The sequence below is a fragment of the Ceratotherium simum genome, chromosome 24 (genome assembly GCF_057802395.1).
Source record: "Ceratotherium simum simum isolate JZ-2026a chromosome 24, ASM5780239v1, whole genome shotgun sequence".
In the NCBI taxonomy this organism is placed as follows: Eukaryota; Metazoa; Chordata; class Mammalia; order Perissodactyla; family Rhinocerotidae; genus Ceratotherium; species Ceratotherium simum.
Window position 1 is genome coordinate 12,862,993 of NC_141923.1, and position 17,437 is coordinate 12,880,429.

The 17,437-nt window shown below is 54.6% G+C and overlaps 1 protein-coding gene across 3 annotated transcripts in view; it reads left to right on the forward strand.

Annotated features, from left to right (window-relative positions):
• The window catches only part of ITPK1 (inositol-tetrakisphosphate 1-kinase), a 178,508-nt gene that overhangs the window by 148,879 nt on the left and 12,192 nt on the right, over positions 1–17,437 (forward strand). For all 3 annotated transcript variants that reach the window (XM_004434218.3, XM_087448033.1, XM_087448032.1), the window contains 4 exons: positions 6,663–6,761; positions 7,159–7,199; positions 10,886–11,051; positions 17,208–17,275. In XM_004434218.3, coding sequence (XP_004434275.1) covers positions 6,663–6,761; positions 7,159–7,199; positions 10,886–11,051; positions 17,208–17,275 — 374 coding nt within the window. The remainder of the gene's footprint in view (positions 1–6,662; positions 6,762–7,158; positions 7,200–10,885; positions 11,052–17,207; positions 17,276–17,437) is intronic.

Here is a 17,437-nt window from a genome sequence, read left to right on the forward strand (position 1 = left end):
GTTGGCTAACTGGCTTCAAAGCCACACATTCAGAGTGCCAGTCTCCCCTTCTCCCCCACCGCTCCTTGTCCTCTGTTTGTCATTGGTCTTTTGTCTTCTTGCGACTTCTGTAGCAGCTGCCACTGGTCGGACGAGAGGGTGGCCACCTGGCAGAGTGGACGGGGCAGTGGTTTGCAACCGGGACGCCTGGCCTCTCACCCTGGACCTGCCAGCAACGCGTGTGGGCCTTGAACTATTCTCTTCCTCTCTCTGGGCTTGTGGACGCGTGGTTGGGACTTGCCCATCTCCCAGGGCCTTCAGCTTCACGTTCTCTGATAGGGTGGCAGAGAGGGAGGATGGGGTGTTTCGGTTTCCCAGGGGCTGATGGTTTAGCTCTTAACAGAACACAACCCACCGTCTCACTAAAAAAAGCCTCTTTCCAATTCCCGTCCAGAAATAAAGACGACAGATAAATAAGCAACAGTAGCTTTTTTCAGGGAACCAGAAATAGCCTCCCGGGCTCCCGGTGCTCCCTTATAGAAAGAGGCCTTGTTCTGTCTCCATCTGGGGAGAAGAGCTGCTGTCCATGTTGCGAGTTTCCCAGGGTTGAGCTGGAGGGACCTCTGCTGTCACCGTCCCTCACGTGGAGCAGGGCCGGTGTGTCTGCTGCCACCGAGGCGCTGGCTCTGATGCTGCAGGGCCTGGTTCCTTCTTGGCCCTCCCACAACAGGGGTCACGGTGACCCCTGCCCATGAGCTAGGCTTACGTCACCGTCCTCATCTCAGGGGCTGGGTCCAGTTTGTGCATCCAGACATGCCCCTGAGCAGGGCCTCTGCACTGGCTGTTCCCTCTGCCTGGAACATGCCTCCCCCGGATGCATGGCCCGTTCCCTCACCTTCCCTTGTCTTTGCTCCGTGGGGCACCCCCCGCTCACACCCCACCTCTGCTGGCACCCCCTTGCGCTCCCCATTTTGTGCTTTGGGTGTCCCACCAGTGCTGTTTAGCTGTACATTTTACTTATCAGTCTGGTTTGTTGTGTGGGTCCCCTCACCTGGAACGGGAGCTCCACGAGGGAGGGTGTCTGTGTTCGCTGCTGCATCTCTGGCTCCTAGGATTTAGTTGAGCCTCAGCGTATTTCTTTTTGTTGGTGAATGGTTGTGGAAACCAAAATAGGAACAGTAGTAGTTTCTAATTCACTGTGATTTCATGGACATGCAGGATGGCTTAAGTGGTCAAGATATCGTGGTCGCTGTACCCAAGTCCAGAGTGAGGGCAGGCCCCGGCGTGGAGCAGCCTGCGGCCCAGTGAGGGCCACGAGTCCCTTCCAGCCCCTGCTGTCTGGGCTCAGGACTGTCTTCACCCAGGGCTGGCCCCTCGATGGTGACTGAGCTTGGACCATGGGCCCTTCCTGGCAGTGTGATCAGGCCAGTCAGGTCCCTGGAGAGGGAGTGCGGCGGGCAGCCAGTGGTCTGCTGCTCAGGGTGTGGTCTGCAAGCTCCAGATTAGGATAAAGGAAGAAGACCGTGCCAGTGTGCGTGTACCCCTCTTTTTTGGCGCACTTGATCCTTTGCCACCTCTGCTGGGTCCTGCCACCACCCGGGCTGCCGCCTCACACACCAGAGCCTGAGATTTTGGAAGGGTGGGGGTGTTTGGCCTGATTCTGGCCCGGTCATTGGAAATATCTTGTGTCTGCATTTCATCTGGACCCCAAATATCTCTGGGGACACGCTCCCCTGTCCTTCTCTAACTTCACCCTGGACCCAGCATGGGGAGGGGACACTGCAGGTTTGCTGGGAGGATTGAAGGAGACACTGTCCCGTAGGTGAAACATTTATTTAGTCCAGTGTCCCGCAGAGAGCGAGCACTCAAGGCATGGCAGCTGCTGCTGCCTGGGGTTTTTTCTTCCTTTTTTTTTTTTTTAAATATATAATTTGCATACCATAAAATCTACATTTTTTTAGCGTACATGCAATTCAGTGGTTTTGAATATATTCACAAAGTTATGCAACCAGAATTCCAGAACATTGTTCATCATCCCAAAAGAAATGTACCCATTTGCAGTCACTCTCTATTCCCACTGCCCCCAAGCCCCTGGCAACCACCAGCCTCCCTTCTGTCTCTATGGATTTGCCTATTCTGGTCATTGCAGATAAATGAAGTCATATAGTATGTGGCTTTTGTGACTGGCTTCCTTCACTTAGCAGAATGTTTTCAAAGTTCATCAATGTTGTGGCATGAATCAGTGCTTCATTCCGTCTTATGACTGAATAGTGTTCCATTGTATGGATAGATCACATTTTATTTACCCACTCATCAGTTGGTGGACGTTTGGGTTGTTGCCACTTTTTTGCTCTTTTGAGTAATGCTGCTGTGAACATTCTTGACAGGTTTTTGTGTGGACACATGTTTCCATTCTCTTGGTTCTATTTCCAGGAGTGGATTGCTGGGTCATGCTGGAACTCTATGTTTGAGGAACTGCCAGACTGTTTCCCAAACAGCGGTACCGATTTACATTCCTAGTAGTAGTGTCAGAACACTTGTTATTATCTGTCTTTTGGGTTATAGTCATCCTAATAGGAGTGAAGTCATAGCTCATTGTGGCTTTTTTTTTGTGTGTGTGAGGAAGATTAGCCCTGAGCTAACATCCGATGCCAATCCTCCTCTTTTTGCTGAGGAAGATTGGCCCTGGGCTAACATCCGTGCCCATCTTCCTCTACTTTATATGGGACGCCGCCACAGCGTGGCTTGACAAGCAGTGTGTTGGTGCGCGCCCGGGATCCAAACCTGCGAACCCCGGGCTGCCGAAGCGGAGCGCAAGCCCTTAACCGCTGCGCCATCGGGCCAGCCCCACATTGTGGCTTTCATTTGCATTTGCCTGATGGCTAGTGATGTTGAGCGTCGTTTTCACGTGCTTGTTGGCCATTTGTATGTCTTATTTTGACAAGTGTCTTTTCAGATCCTTTGCCCATTTTTAAATTGGGTTGTCTTTTTATTGTTTCGTTGTTAATAGTTCTTTATATACGTTGGATACTAGACCCTTATCAGATGGATAATTTGCAAATATTTTCCTCATTCTGTGGGTTGTCTTTTCACTTTCTTGATAGTGTCCTTTGAAGCACAAAAGTCTTGAATTTTGATGATGTCAAATGTATCTATTTTTACTTTGGTTGCTTGTGTTGTTAGTGTCTATCTAAGAAACTGTTGCCTAATCCAAGGTCATGAAGATTTACACCTATGTTTTCTTTTAAGAGTTTTATGGTTTTAGCTCTTATATTTAGATCATGACCCATTTTGAATCTATTTTTGTATATGGCGAGAGGTGGGGCTGCAACCTCATTCTTTTGCGTGTGGATGTCCAGTTGTCCTAGTACCGTTTGTTGAAAAGAATATTTTTCCTCTTGTCTTGGCACCCTTGTAAAAAAATCAATTGATTTGAGATGTATGAGTCTATTTCTGGACTCGCAGTTCTCTTCTGTTGATCTGTATGTCTGTCCCTTTGCCAGGACCGCACTGTCTTGATTACTGTTGCTTAGTAGTAAGTTTTGAAATTGGGAAGTGTGAGTCCTCCAATACTGTTCTTTTTCAAGATTGTTTTGACTGTCTGGGTCCTTTGCATTTTCATATGAATTTTAGGATCGGCACGCTGGGATTTTGATGAGGATTGTGTTGAATCTGTAGACCAGTGTGGGAGTGTTGCCAGCTTAATAATATTAAATCTCCTGTCCTTGAACATAGCATGCCTTTCCATTTATTGAGGTCTTCTTTAATGTCTTTCAACGATATTTTGTAGTTTTTAGCATTTACGTCTTTGTTACATTTATTTCTAAGTGCTTCATTTTTTTTGATGCTATTATAAATGGACTTTTTTTTTAATTTCACGTTCAGATTGTTCATTGCTAGGGTATAGAAATACAAATGGTTTTTGTAGTTTGATCTTGTATCTTGCAATCTTGTTGAACTGGTTTATTAGCTCTAGTAGTTTTTGGGTTTTTGTGTGTGTGGATTCTTTTTAGGTTTTCTATATACCAGATCCTGTCATCTGGAAATAGAGGTAGTTTTACTTCTTCTTTTGAGTCTGGGTGCCTCTTATTTCATTGTCTTGCCTAATTGCTTGGCTAGAACCTCCAGTACAGTTCTGAATAGAAGTGGCCACAACAGACATCCTTGTCGTGTTCCTAATCTTAGGGGAAGGCATCCAGTCTTTCATCATTAAGTGTGATGTTAGCTGTGGGTTTTCGTAGATTCCCTTCATCAGGTTGAGGAAGTTCCTTTCTGTTCCTGGTTTGTTGCCTGTTTTTATCATGAAAGGACACTGGATTTTGTCAGATGCTTTTTCTGTGTCTCTTGATAGGATCGTGTGGTTTTTGTCTCTGCTAATATGGAGTGGGCACTTTTTCTACTAGGGAGGCCGTGGTCAATAGCGTGGACTCAGGAGCCAGCTGCCCAGGTATGAGCCCTCCAGCTGCACTGCTCACTCACTGTGTAGCTCTGGGCAGGGGACTTCACCTATCCAGGCCCCATTTCCCTCATCTGTAAAATGGGGGTGACAGTGCTTCCTCATGGGGTTCTTGTGAGGGTGAATGAATTCCTTCATAGGCTGTGTGAAACAGTGTCTGGTGCATAGCAAGTGCAGTTTATTGAGATGTTGGCTATTAACAGTAACATCATGTGAAAGTTTTGATGGGCTGGGGTGTGAGGGGGCGTTGAGCGGGGCATTGCAAGGCAAATCTAAAAGCCAGGCTGATTCGCCTGCTCTGAAAATCTGGTAGTGGGAGTCTGGAGGCTCGTTCATGAGGTGGCCTGTTTGACTCCAGCAGTTTCTAAATCTTCCTGTGGGAGGGGTGGGCCAAGGGCGAGGCCCCGGCCAGGCCCTGTGAGCATCCTTCAGTGTGGTCAGGCCTTGAGCATCACATCCCTTTTGGGCTGGGCTGCAGGGGCTGTGTGTTCACAGGAACGAGCCTTTGTGTAGACTGTGTCCTCCCGCCACAGTCATGGAAGGGCCTGCCGGCCCCTCACCGCCGCTCCTGCCCCGGCTCTGACTCTGGGCCGGGGGTGCAGAAAAGAGGCCTTGTTGAGATGATGGTTTACAGCCGAGGACCAGGAGTCGCCCCCTGCTGCCCACTCTGATTCTCCTGACTTCCCTTTTCCTGGCCTGCCCTGTGAGCCTGGCCCCTGTCCTGGCTCTGTCGTTGACCGTCACGTGACCTCGGGCAAGACTGCCTCTTGGGGCCTGTCTCTGCATCCGTCCATGGAGACACCATCACAGCACTTGGAGGATTTAATGAGTGCTCTGTGCGGAGGGCCTGCAGCGCCTCCTCCAGACCACCCTCCCAGGGTCCCCAAGAAGCTCTACAACCCCTGAAATCTGCCAACACTCTTGGCCTACTTGGAGTTTGGACTCTGCAGGTGGTGGTGGGGGAGATTAAGACGTTTTTAATAAGCTCTGTGTAATTCTTGGCATTCTTTTTTATGAGCTTTATGAGGCTGGATCCTACCTTGGTTTAATGTGCTGACTTCCCAGCCAGCCAAGTAGCTAGAAGCTCTTGGAGCCAAGTCGCTCGCTTGTTTGGTGTCCAAGTTTGTGGGTGGGAGCCGCCCCCACCCCACTAACACTCAGCCTTTCCAGGCCCCTGTGCCTAGAAGTACAGGGTGGTCCCACCTCCTGAGAGCTGTTGGTCTGATCGGGGAAGGAGACTAGACACGAAGTAGTAATAACAAACCAGTAATGTAATCGAACCATCAGTAGAGAGTCGGAATGCATTTTGTTACCCCGCAAATAGTCTGTTTTGCCCTCACTTGGTGCCTGGCACCAGGAGCATCCTGATGAACACAGCAGACTCAGCTGCTGGAGCTTTTCAGAAAACCAGATATGCCTAGAACCCACTGGGTGGGCGCCCAGAGGAGGTGGGCACCCCTGCAACTGGGCTCTCAGGCGAGCCGAGATGTGGTGGGGAGAAGGCTGGAATGTGTCTGCAGGTGGCCAGAGGAGGGTGGGGAGTGTGCCTAAGAGAAGCTAGGAGGTAAGACCTAGCGGGCAGGGGCTGATTAGACGTGTCGGGAGCTCCATTTCGGTTTCCACCTTCCATTAGTGAGAGGCTGCGGGCCCTGCCAGGTAACCATGGGCATGCTCTTTAATCTCCCAACCTCGGCTCTCTCCTCGTGGGATCGCTTTGCAGACTTCAGAGGTGATGCACGCAGAGCCCATAGCACAGTGCTAGACACGTGGTGAGAGCTAAGTGTGCTCATTGTTCCTGCGATTGTTGTTAAGCCGATACAGCATGTGGGGGGAAAAGTCTTTATTGAGCCAGAAAAATGTGCATCGTTGATGGACTGAAAATTCAGGTTACAAAACAGTGTCCTGTTATAAAGCTCTGTGTGTATCTGCCTAAATAAAGACTAAGGAAGTGGCGGCAGTAGTCATAACTGTGAATATGTATGGTTTTTACTTTTCTTTGGTCTTCAGGTTTTACAGTTACATATCAGTTTTGTAATTACAGAATTGTTATTAGAAAATGTAAGTAGAGAGTGTGCTGTTCTCGGTGGTTGTGTGTGTGTTCACATGTGACTGCGAGTTTAGGGCATCAGATCATGAGAGCAAGGCATTGAGGGTGGCCCCCAGGGAGGTGGGTCTGTCCCGGGAAGCGGGGCTGGCATGCTGACATGGACTTCTCCTCTGTCCTCAGATGACAGGATCTGCTCACCGCCCTTCATGGAGCTCACGAGCCTCTGTGGGGATGACACCATGAGGCTCCTGGAGGAGAACGGCCTGGCGTTCCCATTCAGTGCGTACCACCCCCGGAGATTGGCGGGGTGTGCATGGGGGGCCGTGGGTGGGTGGGCTGTCCACAGCCCCCCAGCCTTAAACTTCCTGGGGTCGATGAAGGCCTTGGTTGCCCGAGAGGGCATGGCCCTGGGTCCCACCCAACCTGCACCGTGGAAATGGGTCCTCGGGTGGTATGGACAGAAGGGCTCTTGTGCCTGGCCTGGCGGTGTCCCTCCAGATCACCCTGAGTATGGGTGCTGGCCATTGTCCAGTCTGCGTGTCTCCCCAGCTCCCACCTGCCTCTTTCCCCGGCGGCTGTAGGAATTTGGGGGGTTTCTCCCTATATCTGCCAGGCCAGGCTTTGTGGGTGCATAACCTCACTAACTCCTCTCTGCTTTTCTCTCCCCCACCCACAGTTTGCAAAACCAGAGTGGCTCATGGCACCAACTCGCATGAGGTGAGTGGAAGATTTGACCGCTTGACTGCCTCCATCCCCGGCCCCCATCCTTCCAGCTCACAGTGGGGAGCCTGCAAGAGGCTCTGTGCTGGATCCCACACCTGCTGCTCCCGCTCCCTGTCCTGCTCCTGGTTGTGGCTGGTTCCTGGTACTGTCCCTCCCTTCCCCCCTCCCTTCCTTCTCTGGGCTCCACAGGGATCAAGGGGGAGAAACGCTGCGGCGTTGTACGCCTCCTCCAGTCTCGCCCATGCCTGTCCTGTCTCCAAGGCCAGGATGAGCCTGCCCCCTTGGAGCCCATGCGAGTCACGCCCCAATCTGACCTGACTGCCGCTTTCCTTCCTGTGGCCTGTCCCTATCACTCACTCCTGGGCACCTGCTCTGTCGGGCACTGGGCTGGGCCCCATGGAGCACTGTTAACTGAAAAGATCCCATCCCTGCCCACGAGGATCTGCCCGTCCTGCTGGATTGGAAGGGGTGGGAAGAGGAAAGGGCCCCCTACCTGCTGGGATGGGTTGACTCATCCACACGCTCATGCATTTTTATTCACTGGGCGGTCCTTCCTGGCCCCATCTCAGTTGTCAGTGGAAGGATACATAAGATGTGAGTCCTGCCCCGGTGTGGGAGACAGAGAGTCCCAGAGTCCCAGAGGCAGACAGCGCTGGTGAGATGTGGTGCAGGAATGAGCAGAGGAGGCCTTTTGGGGGCGAGAGGAGCAGAGGGCCAGGCAAGGGCCCCGTTGGGTCTCTGTTGCCCTCGCCATCCTTGGAAACCACACCTGGGGTGTTGCCTTCAGGCCTCCCCTGTCTGCATCATGCCCTCAGGGGCACGGCTCCCCATTAGTCACATGAGGGCACGCTGGGCCATAGACCCTAGACCACAGAGGAGGCCCTGTAGGAGAGCCTGTCCTGGGCAGCCCCACCGTCACAAATGCTCCCCAAGACCTTGTAACTAAACATGGGCGACCCCGGCAGCCACAGCCTGTGGGAGATTTCTCTAGTGCTCTTTATTCCTGGCAAAGGTTTACGGGGGAGTGTCTGTAAACAGACAGTGTCCGTGTGGTGTGGTATGTGCTGTGATAGGGTCTGAGAGGCTGAGGACACCTCTCCTCTGGGCAGGAACATGGTGGGCAAGAGGTCACATCCCGCTGCAGAGGTCAGCTGTCTCCTAAGGTCGGGAGCCCCGTGGAGCCCTCCTCGTCTGGGCCTGCCTGGGCTTCTTGCCAGGGGTGTGCTCCACGCCAGGCCCCAGGAGGAAGCAGGAAGGCACCAGAGCAGCCAAAATCATGTCCCCTGGGCCCATGCTCCCCTCACCGGCACCAACACCTGCCTGCCAACCTGCCACCTGGCCTTTCCTACCTCCAAGCGGTTCCTCCGTGTGTCAGGGCCTTGGGGTGTTCAGGATGGACGGATGACAGCCGTCATTACTGTGACTGGACCAGCCTGGCGAGGAACAGGTCAGCCTGCGGGGAGGGAACCACTCCTGCTCTTCACACAAGAACTCGGGAGTCACACAGCCCGGGGACCGGGCCTGGCTCTGAGCACTGCCAGCTATGTGACTCTGGGTCGATTATCCAGCCTCTCTGAGAGTCCATCTCGCACCTGTAACGGGATGTGATGGTTGCTGTGAAGGATAAGGAGTTGCTGCATGTGCTGCCCTGGGGCCTGGCACAGGAGGCGTTTGATACGCTCTTATGAAACCAGTTGCCCAGGAGCCTGCTGGGTCACTGCAGAAGGGTGGGGTTTCTGGGTCCAGGTGAGCACCCTCCTCGGGAGGAGTCTTGACCCTCAGGTGTAGGGTCGGCGCCTTCCGGGAAGGCTCTTTCACCCCTCAGTCCAGCTGTCCAAGTCTGGCTCTAGGATGTACACACGTGCCCCTGTCTACCCCCGGTGCTCTCCCGACCCACAGTGTGCTTTTTCAGTGGGGGCTCCTCTCCTCCTGGTGGCTGTCAGGAACAGAGCCTCCGAGAATAGGATCCGGAGTGTTGGAGTCTCCCAGGAGGCTCGCGTGTGCCGTGAGCCGCCTGCCTCCTGGGAGGCTGTTAGCATCAGAGGGATGCCCCCTCTGGAGGGGCACCCTCCACGGCATCAGCTGGGGCAGGGGCAAGGCTCCTCACCTATTTCAGGGGTGCCCGGGGATGTTAGGTGCAGCAAGGACCGAGGACACCTCTGTGCATGTGATTAGTTTTAAATAGGGACATGGGGCTTTCTGATTGGGGTCCTTCCCGCACCCTAGCCTGCCCAACCCTATCCTGAATCCCCCAGCCCCTAGATCTACTGAAAGCAGGGCTAGTTTACCCAACCACTCTGTTTTTGTTTTATGTTCACAGAACTGTTTGGTTTTTTGCATTCTTTTTAAGCCAGTGCGAACACACTACTTTGCTCCACAGTGGAATACTACCCCCCCTTTTTTAAAACACTGAACGAAAACCTCAAAGCGCCCCCAAAGCCACCCCACCATAGTTGTTGATGCAGTTTTACAGGTGAGGAGAATGCAGCTTACACAGGGCAAGTCCCCTGCCTGCACTTATGCAGTGAGTGCCAGAGCTGGGATGTGAAGCCACGGCCAGCTCGCCTGCTGTCTCTTAGTCTTGTCATAAGCCTAAGGAGACATTCGCTGTGGTACACACACGCACGCACGCACGCACACACACACACGTTTCCCCATGTAGCCTGGATCTCTACTTCTGCTCCACCCAGCCGAGCACCAGGCACGCTGCGGGGGGTGGCGTTCCATGACAGATGACATGAGAGGCGGCAGCCAGTGCAGGCAGCCAGCTGTCCAGGCCCTGTTATCCTCTCCCAGCAACCCCGGGCATCTGGTGGCTCCTTCCTGGGACCCTGTGGGCTGAGGGATTAGCCATGGGCCCGGGGCAGACCCAGCCTCCTCCAAAGCCGAGAGGTTTTCTCCAGCTGCCTGTCTGCCCTCTCTCCATCAGTACCAGACCCTCTTGTTGGAGACCTTTGTCCCCAGAGGAGTCAGGGACTGGGAGCAGCATGTTACTGTTTCTCAAGCATTCATGTGGCTCACTCAGTGTGTAAGAGGGCGGGGCTGGCTGCTGGGCAGACCCAGTCCTGTTCCAGGCTCAGTCCTCTAGCAGGTGACTGAGCTCAGGGCCTCAGTCTCCTCGTCTATAAAAGGGGCATGATAATAGTCCCTCCTCAGGGGTGCGTTGTGAGGACGACACCAGGCGACTCATGTTACAGTGGTTAGAACAGGGCCTGGCGTGCTGTGAGTGCACAGAGACAGCCCTGTCATTATATAGGCTCTGACCAAGGCCTCCCAGCCCCTAATCCGTGGTCTTCTGCTTCCTGCCTGCCCCTCCTGGGTCTTTGTGGTGGAACCTCTAGGATGTCATAAGGGTTGAGTAGTACACAACCCAGAGAGTCCCATTCCTTAGACTACAGTGTGAATAGTGGAGTTGTGCAGTGCACAGCCAGCTCAACTCTACGTGGCAGGCCTGATGGTATAGGATTTCCAAACCCCCACAGCAGGAGTGAATTGATTCCCAGGTGTTCTTCTCGAGTCCCACTTCACTCACCCGGGCTTGAGACTCTTCTTGGGGAGTCCTCATGCCACTGGTCCCGGGATGGGCCTTGGTAGCGGTGCTTTGGACAGATGAGGCACCCCTCTGTCTGAGGCTGGAGGGGTGGTGGACTCTGACAGACCTTGGCCCCTTGTCTTCCCAGATGGCCATCGTGTTCAACCAGGAGGGCCTGAGTGCCATCCAGCCGCCCTGCGTGGTCCAGAATTTCATCAACCACAACGCTGTCCTGTACAAGGTATTTGTGGTCGGCGAGTCCTACACTGTGGTCCAGAGGCCCTCGCTGAAGAACTTCTCTGCGGGCACATCAGGTAACTGAGCCTTGCGCTGTCTCAGGCTGCCCTGAGCCCATGGGCATGGCTGAGACACGGCATCAGCCGTCAGTCCTTCAGCGCTAACCCTGGCCACCCCGTGTAATTTCTGGAGGGAGGAGGAGATGCTCTGAAGGTTGAAAGTTGCATACAGGAGATAAAGAGATCTTGGAGAGTTGAGTGAAAGACCCTGAACCACCAGATTGTAGGGCCTCCGTCTACCTGAACCACCATAAACTCCAGGAAGCACCCGGAAGCTTCCTGTACCCGGGTCCCTTCCTGGGGCCCTGCATAATAATGAGACTCGTGAGGAACATGCTGGAAGGGATGATGGGCCCTTCAGGGAAGGGAGGGAGGGAGGAGCCCTCATTTTGAGGGCCAGAGTTCTAACTGTCTTATCATGTCGCCTTTTTCCGTTTGGGGAAACACTGAGGTCTTGCTGCCTCTGCGGCTGCTGAGGCGAAGGCAGCATGTGAGTCACGGGGCTTCCTAGGTATGGGACCTCAGGCGGGCCAGAAGTGGGTGCAGTCACCCCCGCCGTGCCCCCTCACAGGGGTGAGGACCGCGTGGGTGACCATGTTGTTGTTTTTTTTTGTTGTTGTTGTTTTTGTGAGGAAGATCAGCCCTGAGCTAACATCCATGCTAATCCTCCTCTTTTTGCTGAGGAAGACCGGCTCTGAGCTAACATCTATTGCCAATCCTCCTTTTTTCCCCCAAATCCCCAGTAGATGTATGTCATAGTTGCACATCCTTCTAGTTGCTGTATGTGCGACGTGGCCTCAGCATGGCCGGAGAAGCAGTGCGTCAGTGTGCGCCCGGGATCCGAACCCGGGCCGCCAGTAGCGGAGCGAGTGCACTTAACTGCTAAGCCACAGGCCCGGCCCAGTGACCATGTTTTGGATCAGTGGATGATGGTCCTAAGTGTCCCTGAGATGTCACATGGTGGCATTTGCAGGATGCTGTCGTCATTTGGGGCACCCGAGACGGTCCTCTAGGGACACTGAGGGCTCTGGAGCTCAGTTTTCCTTCAGCTGCCCACGCCCAGCCACATGCGAGGTGCTGGGATCCAGGAGGGAGCTAGTCAGCCAAGCGTCCTGCCCTCATATGCTCATGTTCTAGAGGGAGACACCACACACCAGGAAAGAAATAGTCAGAGGAGTCATTGTGGCGTGAGATGAGGGGCTCCAGAGGAGACAGTGGGTCCTGGGACGCTGCTGGGCGAGGGGAGTTGCGTGGGCAGGCGGCCAGGGTGGCCCCCTGCACAGCTGATCTTGTCTAGGAACTGGAACAAGACCCGGTCACCATCTGCAGCACTGTGACATGTCCCCCCCGCCCCCAGGGAGACTCAAAGATGAAACATAAAGCTGAAGAAAGTGTGGCCACAGCTCATGGCTGCACTGCTGACTTACTGGGGCTAAACTTGTCATTTCCTCTTCTTCTGAACCTGGGACACCAGGTGACCCTTGGCCGTTTGAAAAACTGACTCTAAGATAAGGATTTGCTGGTATTGGGGCTGCTCAAAAGAATGCTCTAGTGGTTCCGAAGACGTCTCTAAGGCAACTTCCGGAAACCTTTGGAACAGTGGCAGCGGCTTTGGAATCAGCATGGCTTTCCACAGGGACCCTCAGCGGCCATTGGATTGCTCTGGTGTGGTTTGCTCATTTATGTCTGTGCGAGGGAAAGCGCCATCCCAGGATGAGGTACCCGGGCTGCGTTATCTCCATCTCAGCAAACAGATGTGTCTTCCTAAAGTCCCTCCAGCTGGGACTGCCTGTCACCATCTGCTCCTCGTGCTGCAGGCCGCTCCTCTTGAATGGAGTTCAGCTGTTCTGTCTTCCCCTCTCAGCCCTCCTTCCCGTTAACACAACACAGGGCACAGACGCTGGAAATGGGCGTCTGTTCTCGCTTCCCCTCTGAGCGCAGGCAGCCTCCCCGGCCAGGCGTGGGGCTCCAGGACGCGAGGCTGCGTTTTCAGAGCTCGGGACGTCCCTGTCCTCATCGTGGTCCCAGCCCCTGCCCACTGGGATGGTGGAATGATCTGGGGGTCGGGGAACAGATGTCTGGAGGGGTCTTTCTGTGTGTGACTATATACCGGCAAGAGGCATTCTTATAAATTGTGGGCTGGAAGAGGCTGATATATTTTTTAAATCCTCTTTATTTTTTTTCTGATTTTTAAAAATATGTGCTTTAAATCTGTGGGGAATGTATTAAATTAAGAATAGTTATACCTTATATAGTCTTTCTTTTTTCCTCTTTTACCAAAATCACTCCATCTCTAAAAGAAATTCACAACTAGTTGGGCCAGTTTCCATCTTGGCACTGGGAGCCACGAGAGGCAGCGTGGGCTCCGCGGCCTGTGTCTGAGGACAGGCGTTCCGCGTCTGTGCGTCTCCATGTGGCCATAAAATGCAGATCGGGGCCCAATAAATGAGCAGATAAACACACAGAGCTAACGAGAGATGTTTATTAGGCTCAGGCGAGCTGAGTCACTATCGTGCATCCATCCGTCCGTCCCCAAAGCTGGTTCCGTGTCAGCTGTCTTTGGGGCACCGTGCCTGGGAGCTCCCGTGGGCTTGGTTCTTTTTAGGCGTGTGTTCTCTTTCCGGATGAGGAGCACAGCACGACAGCGCCCCTTAAGCTGGACTGAATGAGCAGGAGCTTTGGGGCTCCGGCCCCATGCACCTTTCTGGTTCCCCTCATCTGCCTGTCCATGCAGGGAGGTGGGGCTCCCGGAGTGGGATTCTTCTGGACCTGGGGTGGAGACAGGACACAGCCTCCCCTCCACCACTGTTGTGCCCTCCGGATCCTCAGGTGCACCTTTGGTTTTCACATGCTGACGTCTCTCAAGTCAGGTGCGTTCTGCAGCCAGTGGCATCTGCTAGTTGGCTCGGCTGGAACTGAAGTCAGGTTCTTTACGGAGGAGTTGACCTTGGCCAGTGCCAGCCACCAGGGACGCTTACGTTCTCTGCCCGTGGTTCACAGCCTTGGGGAGACTGCTCCCCTCCCTCCACCCAGTGCCAGGGTCAGGATGGGCAGGTTTCTCTGGTCCCCTTTCCGTGCTGTGGGTTTATTCTTGTTTCCTTTACTCTGTGGACACAGCACTATTATCGTGCTCTCCAGCCTGGGTGTTTTCCCTTTGGGGTACACAAAAGAGCGGTACTGCCTACCACGCAGAGCAGGGGTCAGCAGACTTTTTCTGCAAAAGGCCAGAGAGTAAATATTTCCAGCTCCGTCACGATTATTTAATGCCGCTGTTATAGTGGGAAAGCACTGTAGACACTATGTAAACGAATGGGCGTGGCTGTGTTCCCGTCACACTTTCTTTACAAACGCAGGTGGCACGCCAGAGCTTGGCCTGCGGTCGTAGTTTGCTGATCTCTCCTAGAGCTTCTGAGGTTTAGTAAATGCCGTGTTTCCTTGAACCCAGCCCACGCCCAGCCACATGCGAGGTGCTGGGATCCAGGAGGGAACTAGTCAGCCAAGCGTCCTGCCCTTATATGCTCATATTCTAGAGGGAGACACCACACACCAGGAAAGAAATAGTCAGAGGAGTCATTGTGGCGTGAGATGAGGGGCTCCAGAGGAGACAGTGGGTCCTGGGACGCTGCTGGGCGAGGGGAGTTGCGTGGGCAGGCGGCCAGGGTGGCCCCCTGCACAGCTGATCTTGTCTAGGAACTGGAACAAGACCCGGTCACCATCTGCAGCACTGTGACATGTCCCCCCCGCCCCCAGGGAGACTCAAAGATGAAACATAAAGCTGAAGAAAGTGTGGCCACAGCTCATGGCTGCACTGCTGACTTACTGGGGCTAAACTTGTCATTTCCTCTTCTTCTTCTGAACGTTTTTCTCGTCTGTAAATTGGGGACAAGAGCGCCCATTTTGCTTTCATTGCCCTCGCTTCCCCTGGGTCATTGGTGCTGGTTCTTCACCTGGGCTCTCTGTGTCTCAGGACGAATCTGGGAACAGGGTGGAAGGCCCCCCAAATCCAGGCTCCCGCAGTCAGAGTGCAACGAGCGCAGCCAGGTCCATCTTTAGAGGGTGTCTTAAAGCTGCCACCAAGGGGTGCTGTGACCCCTTCTGACCTGTCCCAGTTTCCCATAGTGTCCTGGGTTAGCAGCTTCCAGCCATTCCCACCCTTTCTGGCCTTTGCTCAGGCCACCCATGGGGAGTCGCTGAGCTCAGGGCGCTCACTCCACCCTGCTGAACAGTCCTCTGGCCAGAGCCCCAGGTCAGAGTTAGCTAGGAGAAGCGAGTCCCCTTTGAAATGGTCTACTCTTTTGATTGATCTTGTTGCCACAGGAAGCTGTCGGGTGACCTGGTGTGTCTAGTTCAACAGGCACTGGGTCGGCCCCTCTGAGTGCCCAGCTCCTCCCTTCCGGGGCTAGCTGAGCACCCGTGATATTCCCTGTGGCTCCTGCAGGCTTCCCAGCCTCCCTGAACTTGGCTGCAACATCCTGCTCTGGGTGGCCCTTCTCCCCTAGGCCTGCTCTGCCACCCTGGCCATTGCCCTTGGGGACCCGAGGGGTGGGTGGGCGGCGCCAGGAGGTGCCCTGAGCTCGGTGGGGCTCGGCCAGGCTGGGCTACCTGGTGAGAAGGTGGGCAGTGCCTGCAGAAGGCCAGAACGCCCATCTCAGCTGCTCAAGCCCTGATCCCTCTGGCCCATGGGGCTTGCCACCCACAAGGGCTCCCTCTTCTTGGCTGTCAGCGCCCAAGAGCAGAGGTCGGTGGGGCTGCTTGGCGTAAGCCCTGCAGGGTGTTTATTTCCCCAGGCTCCTCCCCAGGACCCTCTCTCGTGCCCCCCGTCTGAACTGGCTCTGGTCAGAGCGGCGGGAGGACTGTCGGGCACGCCGGGGCGGGCAGGAAGCCAGGTACACCTCAGCGCCTGCTGCTGGGCCTCTCCCTGAATCGCCCCCTCGTGCGTGATTGTTGCAACGCTGTAATCCTGGAGCTGTGGGGGTCGTGGGCAGCCAGAGCAGGTGCCCCCTCGGCCTGGCCCTGGCACATGGTGCTCAGCCAGGGCCCTTCTTGTCCTCGTTTAGGGGCCTGGGTCGCAGGGTTGAGTGATGTGTCCTGGGGGACGGGAGCCATAACGCCCCACCCTGGAAGGACGGACGCTGAGGCTGCCGGGGCCACGTGGGGGCTGGTGGCCCAGGATGGCCCCATGCCATTCTTGGCGGGGGTGGAGGGGTCATGGGGTGGTGATGCACAGGCTTCACCAGGACTCAGGCTGAGGCTCATGGTTTTGTGATTCGTGCATTCATGCGCCTGCGCTTCCGAGTGCTTGAGAACACGTTTCTGACCGACCGACCTTTACTTCCCAAGGGACAAACAAACAAACCGACTGCTTATTGCTCTCAGTGTTCTTAGGCTTGGTCTGCCTCTCCGGGTGCCCTCCGTGGACTGAGGGACACGGTGCAGGGGCAGGCGGGCATGGATCAGGGGAGGATGCGGTGGGAGGAGGTGGAGGGCATTTCAGGGGCCGTGCCAGCTTCCAAAGCCAGACGGAAATTCCTCTGTATGCTTCTTTGGATGGATCCTACAGAAGCCCATGTTCTGATTTCCTATTTTTTTCCCTAAACAGTTGATAACAGCGAACCCTTTGTATTTTAAACACTCACCTGCCAAGTGGCAGCCTGGCCGTTTCTCAAGTGCCACCCCGAAAAGGAGTTCCAAGGGCAGATGGGGGAGGGGTCGGGAACACTGGGTTAAATCGCATACTGGACCTGTTTCCTCCGGGCCTTTGATACTCAGATATGCAGCGTTTCCCGCTCCCTTAGCCCCCTTTCTAGTGTCCTGTCCATGAGACACACTAGACACACTTTGGGAACGGGGCCTTAGGTACTGGGAATATGATATGATATGGAGCGATACTATGAGATGGTAGCAGAGGTAGGTTCGTTAAGCCAGTCATTTCTAAATGGAAAGAAAAACTGAAACAGGAGCCCAGACTGGGCATGTGTTCGTCCACGGTGTAGTGTCTCCTTGGGGTTGGGGTGCCCAGCTTACTAGGGCACCAGGCGGCGGCTGCTGGACGCCGAGCCCAAGGCCGCCGTGGCCCGTGGCTGGGGTGGTGCTGCCCCCTGGTGTCAGCTGGTAGAGTCACCATCCCTGCTTTCAGCTTTTAACTCTGGCTCCTTCCCGTCTTTGCTTTTTCAGACCGTGAGTCCATCTTCTTCAACAGCCACAACGTGTCGAAGCCAGAGTCATCATCCGTCCTGACCGAGGTATGTCCCTCCGCCGTGGCGGCCTGGCTGAGGCTGCCCTCACCTGGGCCTGGGCACGGAGGTGCTGTTGGCTGTGGGGCCCAGGGTTGAGCTCTCCATCGGGCAGGGTGGAGGGACCTTTGCGCCCATGCCAGGGGCCTGGGGAAGCTCCCAAGACCCCTC